Raw genomic sequence first — 17,238 nt, forward strand, 5'->3', positions numbered from 1 at the left:
ATCAGATGAACTCAATTGTGAAGTATGCGGACGACACCACCATCATCATTCGTATTACAAACAACGAGAGTTCAAACCGGAAGGAAATCAACAATCTTGCAGAGCGGTGCACAGAGAACAACCTACTGCTCAACGTCAGTAAAATCAAGGAGCTGATTGTTGATTTTAGAAAGAAGGAGGCAAAGACACACACCCCTGTCTACATCAGTGGAGCAGGTGAACAGTTACAGAGTGGTGAAATAATGAGTCCTAAAAAGCGGAAGTCCGTTAACCTTCTTGCTCTTCCGGTTGCCTCGTCTCAAAGTCTTTGGTTTTTTTTGGGTTTTCGGTAAAATGTCTTGAATAAGGTCTGTGGTTAACACAGGTTACAGATATTTAGACGTTTTGTTCTGCAACATAAAATACACTCATATAAACCCTATTTTTGAACTTTTAAGGTTTTAAAAAAGGCGGTTGCTAACAAATGGCTAAATGGGACTACAGTGTTTGTCTGGGACATTAGACATCATCACACCGGACACAGAAACTCATTCAACCCACTTGTCTGCCTTTACAGTTGTGTTTGACGTGTTTTACAGTGTTTGTAGTTGTGACGTTCAAGTCATGCAACCACAAAATTGTTGGGTTATAGACTAACAACAGCTTTTTGCTTAGGTGATTTCATTTAAGCTTCAAAACACAGAGACGTGTTCATCTGTGAAGACTACCATGCTGAACAAAACTTTTAAGTCTCATAAACCTGTATTGATCACAGAGCTTATTTTTGGAGATAATCAAAAATACTGTAAGATTTTTGACAAAGGTACCAGTGTGATGCTAACTTCCTGGTTGGCCTACAAAAATACGTCATCCCTTCACCATTCTATAAGTTCCTTGGAATTACTATCACTGAGAATCTATCTTGGTCATCACACATCACCACCCAGGTTATAAAAGCACAGAAAAGGCACTAAAGAAACTTAGGAAGGCTAAACTCCACAGCAACATCCTGGTTAACCTCTACAAAGGAGCAATACAAAGCATACTGACTGGAAACATCACCAACTGGCACGGTTCGCGCACAGCCCAGGACAGGAAGATTAAAACTGCCCAGAACATCACTGGTTCCCATCTACAGAGCATCAGTGACCCTGTTGAAGTGAGATGTCTGCACAGAGCCCAAAGGATACAGAAAGACAGCAGCCACCCAAGCCCCAGTCTGTTCACCCTGCTGACATCTGGAAAAAGATACACAAGTATCCACTGCTGAACCACCAGACTACAGGGCAGCTTTTCCCAGGCTGGGAGACTCCTCAACACCTCCTTCTACTCCAAATATGTAGCAGGATTTAGGGACTAATCTACCTTGTAACTTGTAAATCCTACACACTGGACCTTTAAGGTGTTGAGCTAAAGAACCTACAGTGTAACCATTAATTGACACTCTTCTATTTAGTTGTGTTATTAGCGCTATGCTGTACAACAACAAAGTAAATAATGAATTCATGCCACATTTGTTAGCTAGTTGCTTGCTGCCCGCTGTTGGCAAAGCAAACAAAAATGTGAAAAAAGGCATTTACAATACAAACATCAACATTTTACCACCATTAAATGGAAACAATTAATGAATTTGACATGCACCGCTACAGCTCAGAGTCAATGGAGCACTGGACTAAAAAGAAAGGTATTTCATGCAAGTTTGTGGGTTTTTTTCTTTTCGTTAAAATTAACTGTTTAGTTATCTGTAAACAGGTGTTTGGCTATCAAAATTAGAACCGACCAAAATTGCATAAAAAAAATAGAGAGTATGAGACAACAGTATGTTGTCCAAAATAAAAAAAGTCATACTCTCGTATCCTACCCCCTAACCCTAACCCCTAACGATAACCATAAGCCCTTGCTGTAACCATAACTACCTAAGAGACAATTATCTTACTATCATTACATTTAAGAGGCTGGAACCTGTAAATGTTTTCTTTTCTTCGAACTGACTTACATGTTTAATTGATTATTAAATCTTCAGTGAGTCATCACTTATTCTTTGAGCACTGTATTACACCTGGAATGTACTGATAGGTGGTTTTGCTCTAACACTCCCTCTGACACACTTTGTTTTTTATCAGCTTTCAGGCATGTGTAGAAATTTTGACTATGTTATTTCACTATAATTTAATAAATGTAAAGAAAGCGCAAGTTACATTCCGGGAATAACAGCAGCAACCAGCACTCAACCTGCAGAGTGTGAGGGGCATTGCAAGTAATGAGTACAGCAGTCTGTTGACTTTTCCCAGCTCTGCAAACATGCTGTGAAGTGACCTTGTGAAAGTCGGACGGAAAAAGAGAGAGAAAAGTGATAAAAGCTCGTTTGTCTTTGTCACTCGGAGTGCTTGAGTACACAGGTTCCATCCAGAGAAACTAACACATAGTTGAGTTGAGATGAAGAGTTGAACAGAACCAATGTGAGCAGATACCTCATTCCCACCACAATAAGTGGGTGCACACAGGTTTTTTAAACACAGGTAAACCTGCTAAATGGTTGTATTCCCACTGCCACAGAACTTAGCAGAACAATTCGGCCTTTCTGTCAGCTGAACTGCGTGCGTGTGTGTGTGTGTGTGTGTGTGTGTGTGTGTGTGTGTGTGTGTGCATGCGTGCGCGCATTGTCTTGATGGTGTGTCCCTACGATGTCACGGACAGGCATGAGAACAGGTAAACAGTAGACATCAGCAGGAACTGAGGTCTTTGAAAACTTTTCAGTGGTTTCTTCTCGTTATTTATCTCTTACTTAATAAGTTCCCCTTTCAAACTTGCTGCAGAAGTATTTGGATTGGTGTTTTAGCACCGCTTAGGGGGAAATGGACAGTAATTAATAACGGCGCATCACTGTGTCTTGCTGATTACAGGGCTGAAATTACCGCATTCACATGGTTGTTGCGTTACCATCAATGCCAATCCAAACCGGAGGCAATAAAAACCTGCACCTACTGCAGAGTCATTTGACCCAGGTGTGAATGCTGATTGTAAGCATTCCCATTGCATTAAAAAGCCAGATGTTAGCGGGTGTAAGCAGGTTTTTTGTGCAGTGGGAATGAGGCTAGAGTTAGAGGTGATATGGAAATGCTTTTCAAATAGACTGGAAAACTTTGACACAAGAACTGTAAACAAATGAGCCCTTGGTAGAGGTTATTACTGGTGCCCAGCACCATTGTGTTATAGAAAACTTCCCATAAACCATTTAACGTCTCGTCCTTGCTTGACTTGACTTACCTGCACACTGCTGAGTCCTGGCTTTGGGACGGAGCAGAGCTCTCCTTCTGCTCCTGGAAATCAGTGACACAATAACTTTAACATACCAGGCAACATGTCGAGCAACATCTGACACAACTGCAGGTAAGCCTGTGAGTGATAGTACCAGAGGAGGTTCTGTGAGAGGATGTGTGGGTGGATCCGTCTTCATCTTCTCTTCCTCTTCCTCTGTTACAATGTTGTCAATGAAGTCCACATGCTCAGCCTCTCCATTAACTGCAAACAGTGTCAAAGAGTCAAGATTTCAAATCTGCTTTTTGTGAGTCAGAGAGAACGATACATTTTACGTAACACAGGATCAATTACATGCGTCCTTCCTCACCTTTGTTAGCTACCAGAGCTCTGTCCTCTTCTTCCTCCTCCTCCTCCTCCAGGTTCCTCTGGTCTCTGCTGACCTCAGCCATGCGGAGGGAACGCTCAGAAAAGTCATCTGCTGACTGGATGCACACACACACACAGAACTGGCTCATTGATTTGTAGTTGATTGTTCACACTATAGAATACTGTAGGCTGGCTGTTTGGAGTCATGTTGAAAAAAAACATTGACCTGATTTCTAACATTTGTCAGCTTGCTGATGAGCCATACAGGCACATCTAAAAGTACATATATCATGCATCATTGTGTGATGGTTTCCTACAGCACTGTGCATGATATTTTGTGGAACATCTATGTTGATCTCTGGCTGCAGGGAGCGTGGACAGTGTTTAACCATTTTAATGTTATAAAAGAAGACCTGCCAGTTTCTAAAAAAGATGGCACCCTATCATTAAATAGTCTTACCTCTCTGCTCCCCATCTGATTCGCATCTTATTTCTTGTAGTGGAGTAAACATTGACTCAAAACATTGACTATTTATTTATTTATTTATTTTCTTTTATTTACTTATTGGGATTTAAGGTGTGTGGGTGGGGTGTTAGGATAAGGTGGCATTTTGTTTTTCTGTCCTACCACACCACAAAGGACATTTTTCCAAAATCGATACAAGCCAACCCTGTGATCAAAGAGAGTCCAAAATATTAGTGAGCACGAAAAACTCTCCCTAGCTAGAATGATAAATCTTAAATTTGTGATGTCAGATGGCATAAATTGTGGAGCTGCTCTATAGATAGTGAATGGTAAAAGATGTTGTAGATGACACTGAGAGCAGCTGAGGGAATGTTGTGAGTATACAGACACATTTTCTGTCTCACAGCTGAGAACACTACAACAGGATTAAGCTCATTTGGCTATAAAATTAAAAAACAAGCATACTGTGGGTCGACAAAATCAGGCTCCCATAGATCGTCTATGAGGCAGCTGCAGACTTTGTACTTGATGACATCGCAGAAAATATTGATTTGAAGTTCCAAGGCAAAAGGATTAACAAATTGGAATTGTTAATATAGGTAGTGTTCCTCTCTAACCCTTTGAAACCTGAGTAAATTGACCTGATTTCTTTAAAAAGAGACGGTTGACGTCGATCCAGGTTTCAAAGGGTTAAGGCTTAAAGTTATGCATAATTAAAAGCCTGGCCACTTTGAGTAACAAGTCGCTACCACGTTGACAACGTTGGCTAGGTAACCAGATTCAAAAAGTAACCATAGCTGTGACTTTTTCATTGTTTTCAGTTCATGAAAGTTAAGTTACATCTCTTCATATACTGCATGTATAGGTCTTGTTTTTGCATGTGTTTAAATGACAGAGTGGCAACAAAAATTAAATTTCCCATAGAGGATTAATAAGGTAAATAAAAGTTTTAAAAATGGCAGCCTAAAAATGTCTTGTTCAGATGTTGACTGAACTATAAGACCATCTAAAGAAGTCAGATATTCAGTTTTCTCTGTTTTTCATTTGGTTTCAATGGTTTTAAAACTGTTTTAACTTTGCAAAAATGATTAGTTTTAGTATTGGTATCATCAAAGTTAACCATAGCTAACCAAGCTAGAACCTAGCATTAGCTTCATCTGCTCCTCCAAATATGTTCACTTCTGGCTCCAAAAGACACAAGATGGCGACGGCTGAAATGCAAAACTGCAGGCTTCAAAACGGGAGCCCACAAACCAACGGGTGGCGTCACCTTGGCAACGTCCATTATTTTCCAGTCAATGTTTCACCCAACAGCAATTTGACTGTTTCATGCCAAAATGTTAATCCTGATTATTTAATGCTAGTTTAACTTTGTCATATTTTGCCTGACATATTGTCACTCCTTTCTTATATATTTTAGTTGATGAATGATCATGTTGCATTGATGTGGCTTATGTTGATGTCTACTATTAGACCTCATTACCTCATTCCCAGACCACCGTTTGCTGCCGCTGTCCACACTGTTGAATCCAGAATCCAGCCCTCCAAACTGACCTGTGAACAGCTCCTGGTCTGACAGACTGCAGAGAAACAGGGAGAGCACACATTAGGATGACTTAAACACACACACACAGGCAGGCAGATACACTGCAGTCTTGTTGTCGGACATGCTGTGAAATTAGTCTAAAGGGCAGTGGCTGATGTTATTCTCTGCTCTGGATCAGACTCAAAGCTCTTCTGTCAAATATTCTCTCTTATCTCTGTCCTTGGTCCTTTCTATTTCCTGGAAATTTCACAGCAGGCAGCTTAAATGGGTCTATTTTCAAGTTTATGAATATTTCATAAGCCCTGCTTCCTCTTAGTTAACACAACCCTTCACTTTTATTATGTATCATCCATTTCTCTACTCTACATTTACTGTACCTCCTGCCATTTGTCCTTTCACCTCATGTTCACATTTTTCCTATTGTGGCATAAGAGTGAATCCTCAAGTGCATAATGTGGTGGTGAAATATCCATTATCTTCTTTATCCTATAATAAGTAGCTGCAGTAGCTTCCACTATCAGTACACAGTACTTAGGTCTGTCATTTAAATATAAAAGCTGCAACTATCACCACTTTCTGTTTTCTTTGCATTGTATCAATGTTATATGCAAGTGTCAGCTATCTGTTTTACCTAGCAGAGCGGAACATTTATACAATCAGCACAGTTCAAGATCAGTGTCACCAATTCAGTATCTGACCAAACTCCACTTCTGTTCCTGAGCTATGATGTGGCCAGAAAAGTGTTTTTGCAGAAATTATCACCACTTCATAATTTCATCCCGTCAGACATTTGTGTAAAATTTTGTCATTATTAGTGCATGTATTCTTGATTTGTGGCCAAAAATGTGTTAAGAGGTCACAGTGACCTTTGACCACTAAAATCTAATCACTTCATCCTTGAGTCCATTTTTTAATCAGTAAACAAACATTAAAGCAGAACCATCGGAAAACCCTTCCATTCAGTATCTGCAGCTTTTGGACCAGAGATGAGTTTTAGCATGGTTTTAGAAAAGTACTTGTTTCTTTATCCTCTCTGCTCCTCGCAGACCACCTCCTCTTTCCCTCTCCCAAGTGCTCCTCACCAGCTGTTGAAGCCGGTGGGCCTCAGATGTCTCTCCAGCTCCTCCTGGCTCCTCTTGCAGGCCTCCATGTTGAGGTACTTGAAGATGTGGTATTTGCCTTTGGAGCAGATCTGCGCAGGCGGCATTTGCAGCGGGTTGTTGTCCAGCATGATGCTCTGGAGATGCCGGAGGTGGCGGTAGCACAAGGGCACATGGGAAATGCGGTTGCAGGATACATCGAGTCGGACCAGCGGGAGCTCAGATATTTCTGTGTGGGGCAAAGAGATAAAGGAGAGTGTCAGTATCCATCAGGCGTCAAATTGCTGATGTCACTTCATCTTCATTCTCAACTTATTTCAGAGCTTACGGTTAAAAGGTGCCCTTTGGAGGTTTTTTTTTTTTTACAAACAATAGTTCTATTTATATCAGAGTATCTACAGGTATCAGAAAATTACATTTAATGAATTTTAAGACCTTTTTATGTACATCAGCTGCCTTTTTATTGTTGAAGAGCACAACAGTAAAGCAGGATTTACAGTCAAATCATTCAGACACCATTTTGCTGTCCCAGCATAAACACAAAACAAATAATCAAGACAAACTACACACAACAAAGTGACAAAGACATACAAAGGGGGAGAAATTGACAGCGATAAAATAAACAATGATTAACAAGCATATTATGGTTAGACTACTCTGATAAAATGTATTGATGACCATTAACTACCAAAATACTCAATGAGAGGGGACCACATGTTTACAAACTCATCTAAGTTTCGTTGCAATACATCAGACAGCCTCATATAAGGAAGAATTGATAATAATTTATCATACCGTATTGTTAATTTACGTGGATGTACATCAAGCCAAACAGCAGAGGAGCTAAACTGAGTGAGAGCACAGTGAGCGCATGCTTTTCACCTGACTGACCTTTTTCATTTTATGGGCAAGTTCCAGCATTCCCACAGTCAAACTCCCCACAAAAAGGAAAACAAAACAAAGACAGGACAAACACACAAACCCACCCCCACAAACACACACACACACACACACACACACACACACAAAAGCAACAAAAAAGGCCAAGTACCAATCAAAAGAATAATATAAGCCGTTTTCTACCTAAACTAAGACTTTGGCTGTTCTTGCCATTCTTGTAAAATATCAGCTCATTGTGCAACTAAATAAAGTTATATTAACTAAATAAGTTCATATTCATACAAAATACACATCAGTCATTATTTTTAATTGGCCTAAAGGTGCTGAAAAGAAAGAAGAATAAATGTACATGTTATCTCATGTCTGCCTAGTTTATCTCAAACATATTAACATGCATACATTTCATGGGTTTCATTGATAACCAAAAGAGCAGAGAAATGAGAAGAAGAAACATTTTCCCCTTCTGCAGGCCAATTTGTTGATTTTCTGGTGTCTCCCAGTTATATTCTCAGTCTGTCTGTTACAGGAGATTCTTCATTATTTACTTCCAGGCCATTTCAGAAAGTTTTGGGCTTCGCCAGGCGATTAGAATTTCGCGTTTCTTTAATGACTTTAGTTTTCTTTTGATAATTCCCAAATTTGGTGCAGAGATAAAATGTGCTCTTTAAATTCAAAGAAGAGAATCTTTGTCTTTATATCGCCCCAGGACATCCAGCAAAAGGCGCCGCACCAACACCACTGTATCACTCGTCTGCGAGCCCTCCAGCGCGCCAAAAATCAGCAGACTGGACTTTCGCCTTTTATTTTCCAGATATTCCACCTTTGCTTCCAGTAAGTATGCTCAAAAGCTGATTTTGACTTCTATTCACTGCTTACCACAACTTGTGTAGAGTGATGCTCTCCTCTGCCATTGACGCACTCCACAGGTGCAGACAATCAGCAGGATTAACATGGACTACTCAGGTTGCACAATCAAACAACACAGTGCACTCTTCAGTCCAGGTTTTTTCGTATACAGTGGGGGGCACAGGATCAATAACACCATACATTTGCTTTCTTAAAGTATAAAGCCAAGAGTTACATTACATTATTACATTTTGGCTGGATGACTGTGCCAGTCTATGGAGGACTGCAACTGACAAAATCAAAAATACATAGATCATTTTCAAGCTCTGCATATAGGTAGGAGGGTAAGTTAAATTTATCCATGATCCCATGCAGAGGTTAATATTATTTGAGAATATGCTTACTAAAAAAATGCGGGCTACAGTAAAGAGACAGTATGAGATTCAGTGTTAGGTTTGAAGATTTGCAATATCCGAAATGTGAACTCATACAAAAGACCTTGACTCATTTTAATAACAGATGGATAAATTAAGTTAGATTAAATGTTTGTGGCAATCAAGACCACACAAATTCAATGACATATATATATATATATATATATATATATATATATATATGTGTGTGTGTGTGTGTGTGTGTGTGTAATTGAAATTAGTACATTTTAAGACCTGCAGAAACTCTTTGATTATAAAAAAAAAAAAAAAGAAATCTGCTTAGCATGTGGTAAATTGAAAATAATTCATTTTTGTGCTTTATTCTTCTAAAAACAGTGGCATCAGAACCTTGTATTTAAAGGGTTAAATTCTGACTATTCATGAATATTTGATATTTATGATTAGGACTGATGTTGGTTAAAAAAATTATCTCAGTGAAAGTAGAAAATCATATTAACGTATAATATTTTTAAAGCTTGATATTAAAAGAGAGTTATCTGTGTGTGTAATATTGAGGTAGGCAATAATGAGCTTGCAGTAGCAGTTCAATGCATATAAAGAATCAATAGCTTACAGTGATGATGCAATTACCATCTAAAGTGTGGAGACTGTACATTACGATCCAGGACAAACAGAGAGCTGTCATTTGATCAGGGTATTAGCTCCACTTACCAGGCTTAACCAAGCTTAGTGTATGTGGATGTGATATATTCATCTTCTTCTACAGTAATGGATGCACTGCATGAATCCCTATCAAAGGCAAAGTGTGAGGAATCACTTCATAAGGGCACAGACATCAGTGGCTTGGTTTACAGGTACAATAATATTCCATTATTATTCCGAACATGAAAATATTCTGAATGATAGGGTCCTGTAAACTACAGCTTTGATTCTCTGCCTGAACCCGATTGGGCCTAACCCGAGCGGCTGAGTTTGGGCTGTAATTTCCCGCTATTCCCTCTGGCTTGAATCGGGCTGGGTTCTCCCCACATTAAAGTTTACTTATATATCTTTACTGAACGGTCTCCTGCCTGAATTGCACTTTAGCGTTTTTTTGGACTGAATCAAGATGAAAAGAGAGTGAAAGAGGGAGGAGAGAGAGGCAAAGAGACAGAACGTAGAGAAACAGGGGAGAAAGAGAGATAGCACAGTGAGAGGGACAGAAAAAGAGAATTAGTTGGCACCCCCTCCCCCCCAGCAGTGATCGAGATGTAAATAACATGCAGCGGAGATGATCAATATGTACGTGCTGCATCACCACTGCAGAGCCTACCTGTTATATTATTTCTTATATTATTTTTATCATCTTTTATTGTATTCTTTTTTTAAATTTAGTTATTTAACTGCCTTTTTGTGATCTGCACGCTGATGACTTTTAATCCTTTTATTTGCTTTATTCTTGTTGACCTTTTGACTGTGCATCTTGTCCTGGCCTTTTCATTTGACTGTTGTGGATCTTCCTCTGTTTGCCACGTTTGCTAATGTTTATTTTTAGTTCCTGCATTTGCTTCGTCTGTCAACACAATTTGTAAACAACTGTTTTTAAAGGTGCTATATAAATAAAGTGATTATTATTATTATTAATTTACTAGACACACTGAGGGACACTGCCTGCTTTGCTGAACCTGTCAAGCACAAAATGTACTACACTATAGGCCAATTTTTGTGGTACAGATTTAGGTTTTTAATTGGGCTCAGGCCCAAACTGCTGCCGTGAGTCGGGCTCGGGGGTCAGGCTTGGACGTGTGTGTGTGTGTGTGTGTGTGTGTGTGTGTGTGTGTGTGTGTGTGTGTGTGTGTGTGTGTGTGTGTGTGTGTGTGTGTGTGTGTGTGTGTGTGTGTGTGTGTGTGTGTGTGTGTGTGTGTGTGTGTGTGTGTGTGTGTGCGCGCGTGTGTGTGTGTACCTTCAGGCAAAGTGGTGAGCTGGTTCCTCCTCAGGTTCAGGTCCCGCAGACACTCGAGCTGTCCGAGCTCTGCCGGCAAACACTGCAGCTCGTTACAGCTCACATCCTGACGGAGACACAGAGAAAGGAAATCTGACTTTTATTTTCATCCTCTTTCACCATAGAAAGTTGATAAGAGTTCTGCACACAGTCATGTGAGTGTGGGGGTGGAAGTGTGTGTAACGTACCAGCTGTCGGAGATGTGTGAGGGAGTATATGGAGGCAGGCAGCAAGCAGAGCTTGTTGTTGCTGACGATGAGCACTCGCAGGAGAGGAAGTTGAAACACCGATGGGGGTAAACTGGACAGGAGATTACGACTGTGGGGACAAGCCCACGCACAAACACACACACACACACACACACACACACACACACACACACACACACACACACACACACACACACACACACACACACACACACACAGAGTGATGTCATTCAGAGGGCATGTCCATATGGGCCTGGTGCAAGGGTGCTCAAACACTTTTGCGCACTCGACATCACGTCTGTGATTTTGTGCTGTACTGTATATTTGTTTTGAGCCTTGATTTTTGCTGCATGTATTACGCGCCACCTGGAGGGCTTCTCTGGTCTCCTAGCAACAGTGAAATTACAGTGTTGGGGAGAGAGGGCTTTCGGTGTGATTCTGTGGTTGTAAGAAGCTTTGGACGGCCTCTCTTCATCACTAGCATAAACAAACTCTGAAGTTCAGATGCAGTTTTTCAGACAGCTGTACTTTGCAGGTGTCATGCACCTGCAGGCTGCAAACTGTGAAATGGAAGTGTTGACTGTTGTCTTTGCGGTCGGCTGAAGAGTAACTTTGAAAAGATAATTACAATAATTACAAGTTTGGATTTATTTATTTGAGATTTTACAGACAAATAAGAGTTGATTGATAAGAACTGATTACTCAAGAGCTTAGAGTAGTGATAAACTTATGACCTGGGGGTCACATCTGGCCCCCAATAGGGTGCCGGACGGGCCCCCAATCATTTACTAATTCACAATTAAAATAAAGCATTCTGGAACACTGGAAAAGCACACTGGAAATTGTTTTTGTACTTTTAGTATCCATAAGGTGCCAGAGTGATAAAACAGCATCAAAATAGAGCTTGTTTATCCAAAAAAATGCCAGCAGAGGATCCCCCACTCAACAGAGGTCCTAGCTAAGCCCCTTATCTCCTAAAATTGAAGAAACATTCTAAATTCTGAGAAATGTCCTAAAATCCTAAAATACCCTAAAATCCTAGAAATGTCCCAAAATCCTAGAAATATGTATAGGCCTACGGCAAATGGCCCCTGGCATCCTGTCATTTGGCAAAAGTGCCCCCCAAGCAAAGCAAGTTGCATCAATGCATCAATGGCTCAGGGTAAGTTGATTAGTGAAAATCTTGGATGCAGTTTATTAACATTCAAGTTTTGTTTGTACAGGGACCTGACACATCATACACACACACACATTACAAGATTAAGTGTCTTTATAAATGAAAGGTTTATTAAACTACTCACTACACAGCAAAACTACTCCTAAAAGACTGCAAAAGAATATGTTTAAGAATAAGTATGGATAAATGATGAAACAGTAAATACAGCAAAGACACCAAGTGAATAAAATGACTAAAATGAACAACAAACTCATAAATGAAGCAACAATAAAAATGAGGGGATGAAAACCAGTGAGGAACTGAATTAGATGTGACATCTGGACTTGATCAGGTGCACTGAAATAGTGCGAGATGATCAAGCAGATGAAAAGTTAAGATTAAAGAAAAGTCAATGTTGAAGCATCGATCAACAGCAGAGAGGCAACCTATCCCATAAAACATTGAGGGAAAAGATAAAGAAGAGGCCTGATCAGAGAATAACCCATAATTGTATTAATGGGAGATCCTGACCGAGGTCTAACACTTCCTATGTTTCCCGATCATTTAAGAGCATCAACTCCAAAAAAAGCACAGGTAAGATCATTTCACCTTCCTCAGAAGTCTCGATGCCAGGGAAAAGCTTCACCCTGGAAAGTTTCAGTGCGGCCTTTGAGAGGACACTGGACGGGCAGCTCGGTTACGCTCCTGCGGTTCTGGTGGCTGGCCTCGGTCAGTTTGAACGTTCCAAACTCAGCTTGAGTTGTTTCCTCTATCTCCCTCTCTCTCTCTATGAACATCTGGATCATCTTCTGACACCTCATGTGGCTGAGATGAGATCACTATGACAGCTTATCAGGCTTCGTCTCATTCGAAGTCTCTCTTTGTCTCACAGTTTCTCTCATGTAAAGTCCTCTGGTTCTGAATCGTCATTTAGAACACGTGTAGCACGGGCTGTTTCCAAAGCTCTCTCTTTCAAGGTAGATAAACAGCAGCTCACATCATCTCCGGGCTGCAGCACAAGCAGGCATCCCCCCTCCTCCTCTGAGGAGCGGGGGGAGAGGCAAAAGCCCCAAAGAGCCAAAAGAGCCAAAAGACTCCAAAAGACCCAAGTCTTTAGACTCTAGTCCTTATAACTCCTTTGGAAAAAAGGGGTGTGGCGCTTGACCATCAAAGCGGGAAAAACACACTCCTCCCTTCTATCATTTCTACTGTTTAACTGTCTAGATCTTATTTCTTTCCAAAGTGTTGAAATAGTTCACTACAGGCCTTCAGATCTTCAATATTTGAAACCATGACGCTCTCCTCTGCTGATCGATACCAAACACTCATGAGAAAACCAAATAATTATTTGGCAGATCATTTACTAAGTAAAACAGTATTAATCATGTTTAACAAACATAACGAATATGTGTTAAAATAAGTAAGCGTAATACTACAGTGTCAAAACACTGATAAAATTAAAGGTCGTTAAAGATCCTATTTGAGTAAAGGTATACAAGTACTAGCATCAAAATATAACAAAGTATGAAAGTACTTAATATGACCAAAGGTCTATCAACAAAACCTAAAATTAGAAAATGAACAAACAATACAGCATCCGTACACAGTGCAAAGGAAGGATAATTAAGATAAGATAGAAGAGATGCATATCAAAATGCAGGTCTGTACTAAGAGTCTTTCATTCAGTGTGCAGCACGCTGCTGGCAGGGGGTTACGAAAGGTCACACCCCTCCACTCACACACAGGCACAGCTTGTGTTTGTGAGTTTGGCCTCAAAATCAGCAGGTAAGCAAAGTTGCAGTTCTGTAGGTATGAGACCTCCACACAACATTTCAAAGTACGTTTTACTTTGAATATGAAAATCAGTTAATGTGGTCCTCTCTTACAGTCTGGAGATGTGCGGTTTTGTCACGTGTTGGTTGTGCAACAAAGACATAAATTGTCGGTTTTTATGATGTAGAGATCTCCTGATGTCTCCTTGAGTCTTTGCAGGAGCTCAGTTGACAGCTCCTTGCCCCAAATGAGTCGTAAGTTAACTCAAACTGTTGGTCCGGCAATAAAATCTGTCGTAATTTAGTTCTGCTAACAAGAGTCGGCAGTTAGGTCCATTAGCTAACCCTGAGGTTCATCTAAGGAATCTCTAATGGAAGTTTCAGTTTTGGGTAGGCATTTGACTATCTTCTTATCACGAGTTGTCCTCATCATCCTCATCATATTTAAGAGACCTGTCTTCCTTTCTCTTTTGTGTGTTTATTATTGCTCTTTCATAAAGCAAAAGCATTTCTTGCTCCGGTATTCGATGGATTAAACAGTAGAATACTTGACTATTAAAATAGTGGATAGCTGCAGAACTTCCTGGCTAAACTTTGCCCAAACATATTCACCACAGTTGTTTGCAAACAGTTTTCCTGTGCAGTGGAAGATAATCACAGTTTAAGTGCATCAACTTTTAGCTTTTCGAAAATTCAGTGATATACATTATATTATATTACTCACTCCTAACCACCAGGCAGCAGGTGGCTACAGACCACCAAGCTTGGCCACAGGGCCATGATGAAATAATATAATTTAGCTAGAAAATGCAGAAAAGTAAATTCCAGATATTTAGAGGCTATTATTGGTTCTCTTTATGCTTATTACCCTTGACTTGCTGCAGCCTGTTGCATTTTTGTTGTCCTTATTCCCAAAAAAATCTAAAAAAAAAAAAAAAAAGCGCTGTAGGATGAAGAAACCAGTCCATCATCACCACCTTTAAAGTCTCAGGAGAACATGTAATCTGTGTGATAAAACCATACCAGTGTTTCTGGGACATCTATCTCTCTGGTTTTTGAGAAAATTTAATTTTGCAATTAATGTTGATTTTTAAGTAACCACAGTGAAACACAGACCAAATTCAGTTAATGTATAAATGTGCTTACATACTGCCCACTCTTTCACTCTCTTTCTCTCCCTCCACGTCATTTTTTTACTGAGCATAAGGCATACTTATGTGTTTGGAGGACAAATAAAGGCTTACATGAAACAAACAAAATATGTGAACAAGCATCTGGACCCACAAACAGACCACACGTCTGACTTATCTTACAGTGTGGAAAACCGTCATACTGCCATCAAAAACAAAAACACTGTTAATGGGAAAAAAGTCCTACTGCATCATGCCCGAGGGAGCCAGTTCCAGCTGACAAGGACATAGCCATAGCATCATGTTACCTAGAAAAGCCAAAAAAGTGTTTCCATCACCAAATATGGCTTTTCCAAAATGGGTGAAAAACCACCTCATGTGAGCGTAAAAACTTCTTTGCGATAAATGGGAGGGTGTTTCCATGAGCCGTATTTTATATTTGCAATTTCAATTTGTACAATTTGAGGGCTAACTGAAGTTAGGGCTGGGCGATATGGCTTTAAAACAATATCACCATATTTTAAGGCTATATTGTGATACGTAATATATATCGCAATATTTTTAAATGTCCTTTAAACTAATTTTAACTACTAAAATTAAAAAAAAAATTGAATGAACTGCAGTTACAATAACGTTAAAAAAAGTGTAATAAAGTAAAAACCTAAATAAAATTATTAAAAAAAAAGTGTAATAAAGTTAAAGTAGCTACTGTCAAATCATAGAGTTACAATACACCACTGTTATAATAACTTTTAATAAAAGAAGGTTATAAGGAAGTTAAAAGCAGGACCCATGGTGCTTTTATTTTGAAGGATCTGGCTCATCTCAGGCAGGAAGTGTATAGTATATCGCCCACCCCTAATGGACACCCACCCTCTGCTGCTACGAAGGATGAAATAAAGCTGCTTTGGACACTCTTGTTGTGTTCCAAGATCCCAGCAATAACTTTGAGTAAGAAGTGTGAATAGATAGAAATGATGGCCAACAGGACCCAAGTTGCAACAAACGCAAATGATTCTTTATCAGAGGAGGATTAAACTACTTAGAATGAAATGCAAATGTCACCAGAGTGATGGGAACAGAGCGGGACGGTGTGCATGGTGTGGAGTTACCTGAGGTTGAGGTAGGTGAGAGCCTGCAGGTTGCCCAGGCTGGAGGACAGTAAACGCATCCCATTGTGGTAAAGGCTCAGCGTCTCCAGAGAGATGAACTGACATAGCTCCTCTGGCAGCTCACACAGGCGGTTCTTAGACAGATCTGACAACACACAAAAGGACCACACATTAGACCAGCTCCTCAGACTTTCTCCAGGATCCATAGAGCTACAGCCCAAGTGAAGGAAGACATGTGCTAGTGGACAGGTTAACCACTGTTTTAAGTGCTGCTCTTAGCTGCTGTTCACAAGTATTTAAACCTTTAAACCGTGAGCAAATGTTTCCCAAAATATGGGGAAAAAGGCAATGAGCTACTTGTAAGAAATGTTCCACAAATTGCGAGAAATTAATAGATTAAGAAATGTATTCTATAAAAGCTAAGGGATAGTGTCTAGGGAAAAATGAAAAAAGCTATGTTATATACATATTTTGGCTAATTATCATAATCACATATTTAAAATTATGTCAGAGAATTGTTGCGATTTTTAAGCATTTTATTAAGCAATTTCATTTTCTAAAAATGAATTAATTTATCTATTTTTACTTATTTTCAGGTAATTTTCTTGTACTTTTTGCAATAAATTAGTAGATTTTGAAAACATAGAAAAACATGAAAAATGTCTAGGGGAAAAAAAGCCAGGGAAGAACTATATTTATAGATCTAATGGTTAAATTAGGTTTGAGAATTATAATATTTTTTTAAAGAACTTTCCCCAGGTCATTTCCTTTTCCTTCCATTCCTTTTTCTTGTACTTTTTACTAATAACTTGCTAATTTTGGATGATTTTGTCTTTTGTTGCTCATTGCTTTCTTTGCATGATTTTGAAATAAATCAAGCAAGTTTCCTCAGGTTTTTAAGGATTAAAGGATAAAACAGATTTCTGGAATTACTTGATTAAGGTTTAGAAATTCAGTAGGAATGGGAATCAGCAAACATGTAGGCAGATTTGCAATTTAAAATTGAATTTTTTTGTAAT

The 17,238-nt window shown here is 39.5% G+C and overlaps 1 protein-coding gene across 2 annotated transcripts in view; it reads right to left on the minus strand.

Moving 5' to 3' along the window:
- Positions 1-17,238, minus strand: part of lrch4 (leucine-rich repeats and calponin homology (CH) domain containing 4) — an 83,134-nt gene that overhangs the window by 20,641 nt on the left and 45,255 nt on the right. For both annotated transcript variants that reach the window (XM_042511805.1, XM_042511804.1), the window contains exons 2-9: positions 16,220-16,364; positions 11,029-11,158; positions 10,802-10,907; positions 6,701-6,947; positions 5,556-5,652; positions 3,608-3,722; positions 3,392-3,501; positions 3,247-3,299 (exon numbers count right to left, since the gene is read on the minus strand). In XM_042511805.1, coding sequence (XP_042367739.1) covers positions 3,247-3,299; positions 3,392-3,501; positions 3,608-3,722; positions 5,556-5,652; positions 6,701-6,947; positions 10,802-10,907; positions 11,029-11,158; positions 16,220-16,364 — 1,003 coding nt within the window. The remainder of the gene's footprint in view (positions 1-3,246; positions 3,300-3,391; positions 3,502-3,607; positions 3,723-5,555; positions 5,653-6,700; positions 6,948-10,801; positions 10,908-11,028; positions 11,159-16,219; positions 16,365-17,238) is intronic.

The sequence above is a fragment of the Plectropomus leopardus genome, chromosome 23, assembly GCF_008729295.1.
Source record: "Plectropomus leopardus isolate mb chromosome 23, YSFRI_Pleo_2.0, whole genome shotgun sequence".
NCBI classification, from domain to species: domain Eukaryota; kingdom Metazoa; phylum Chordata; class Actinopteri; order Perciformes; family Serranidae; genus Plectropomus; species Plectropomus leopardus.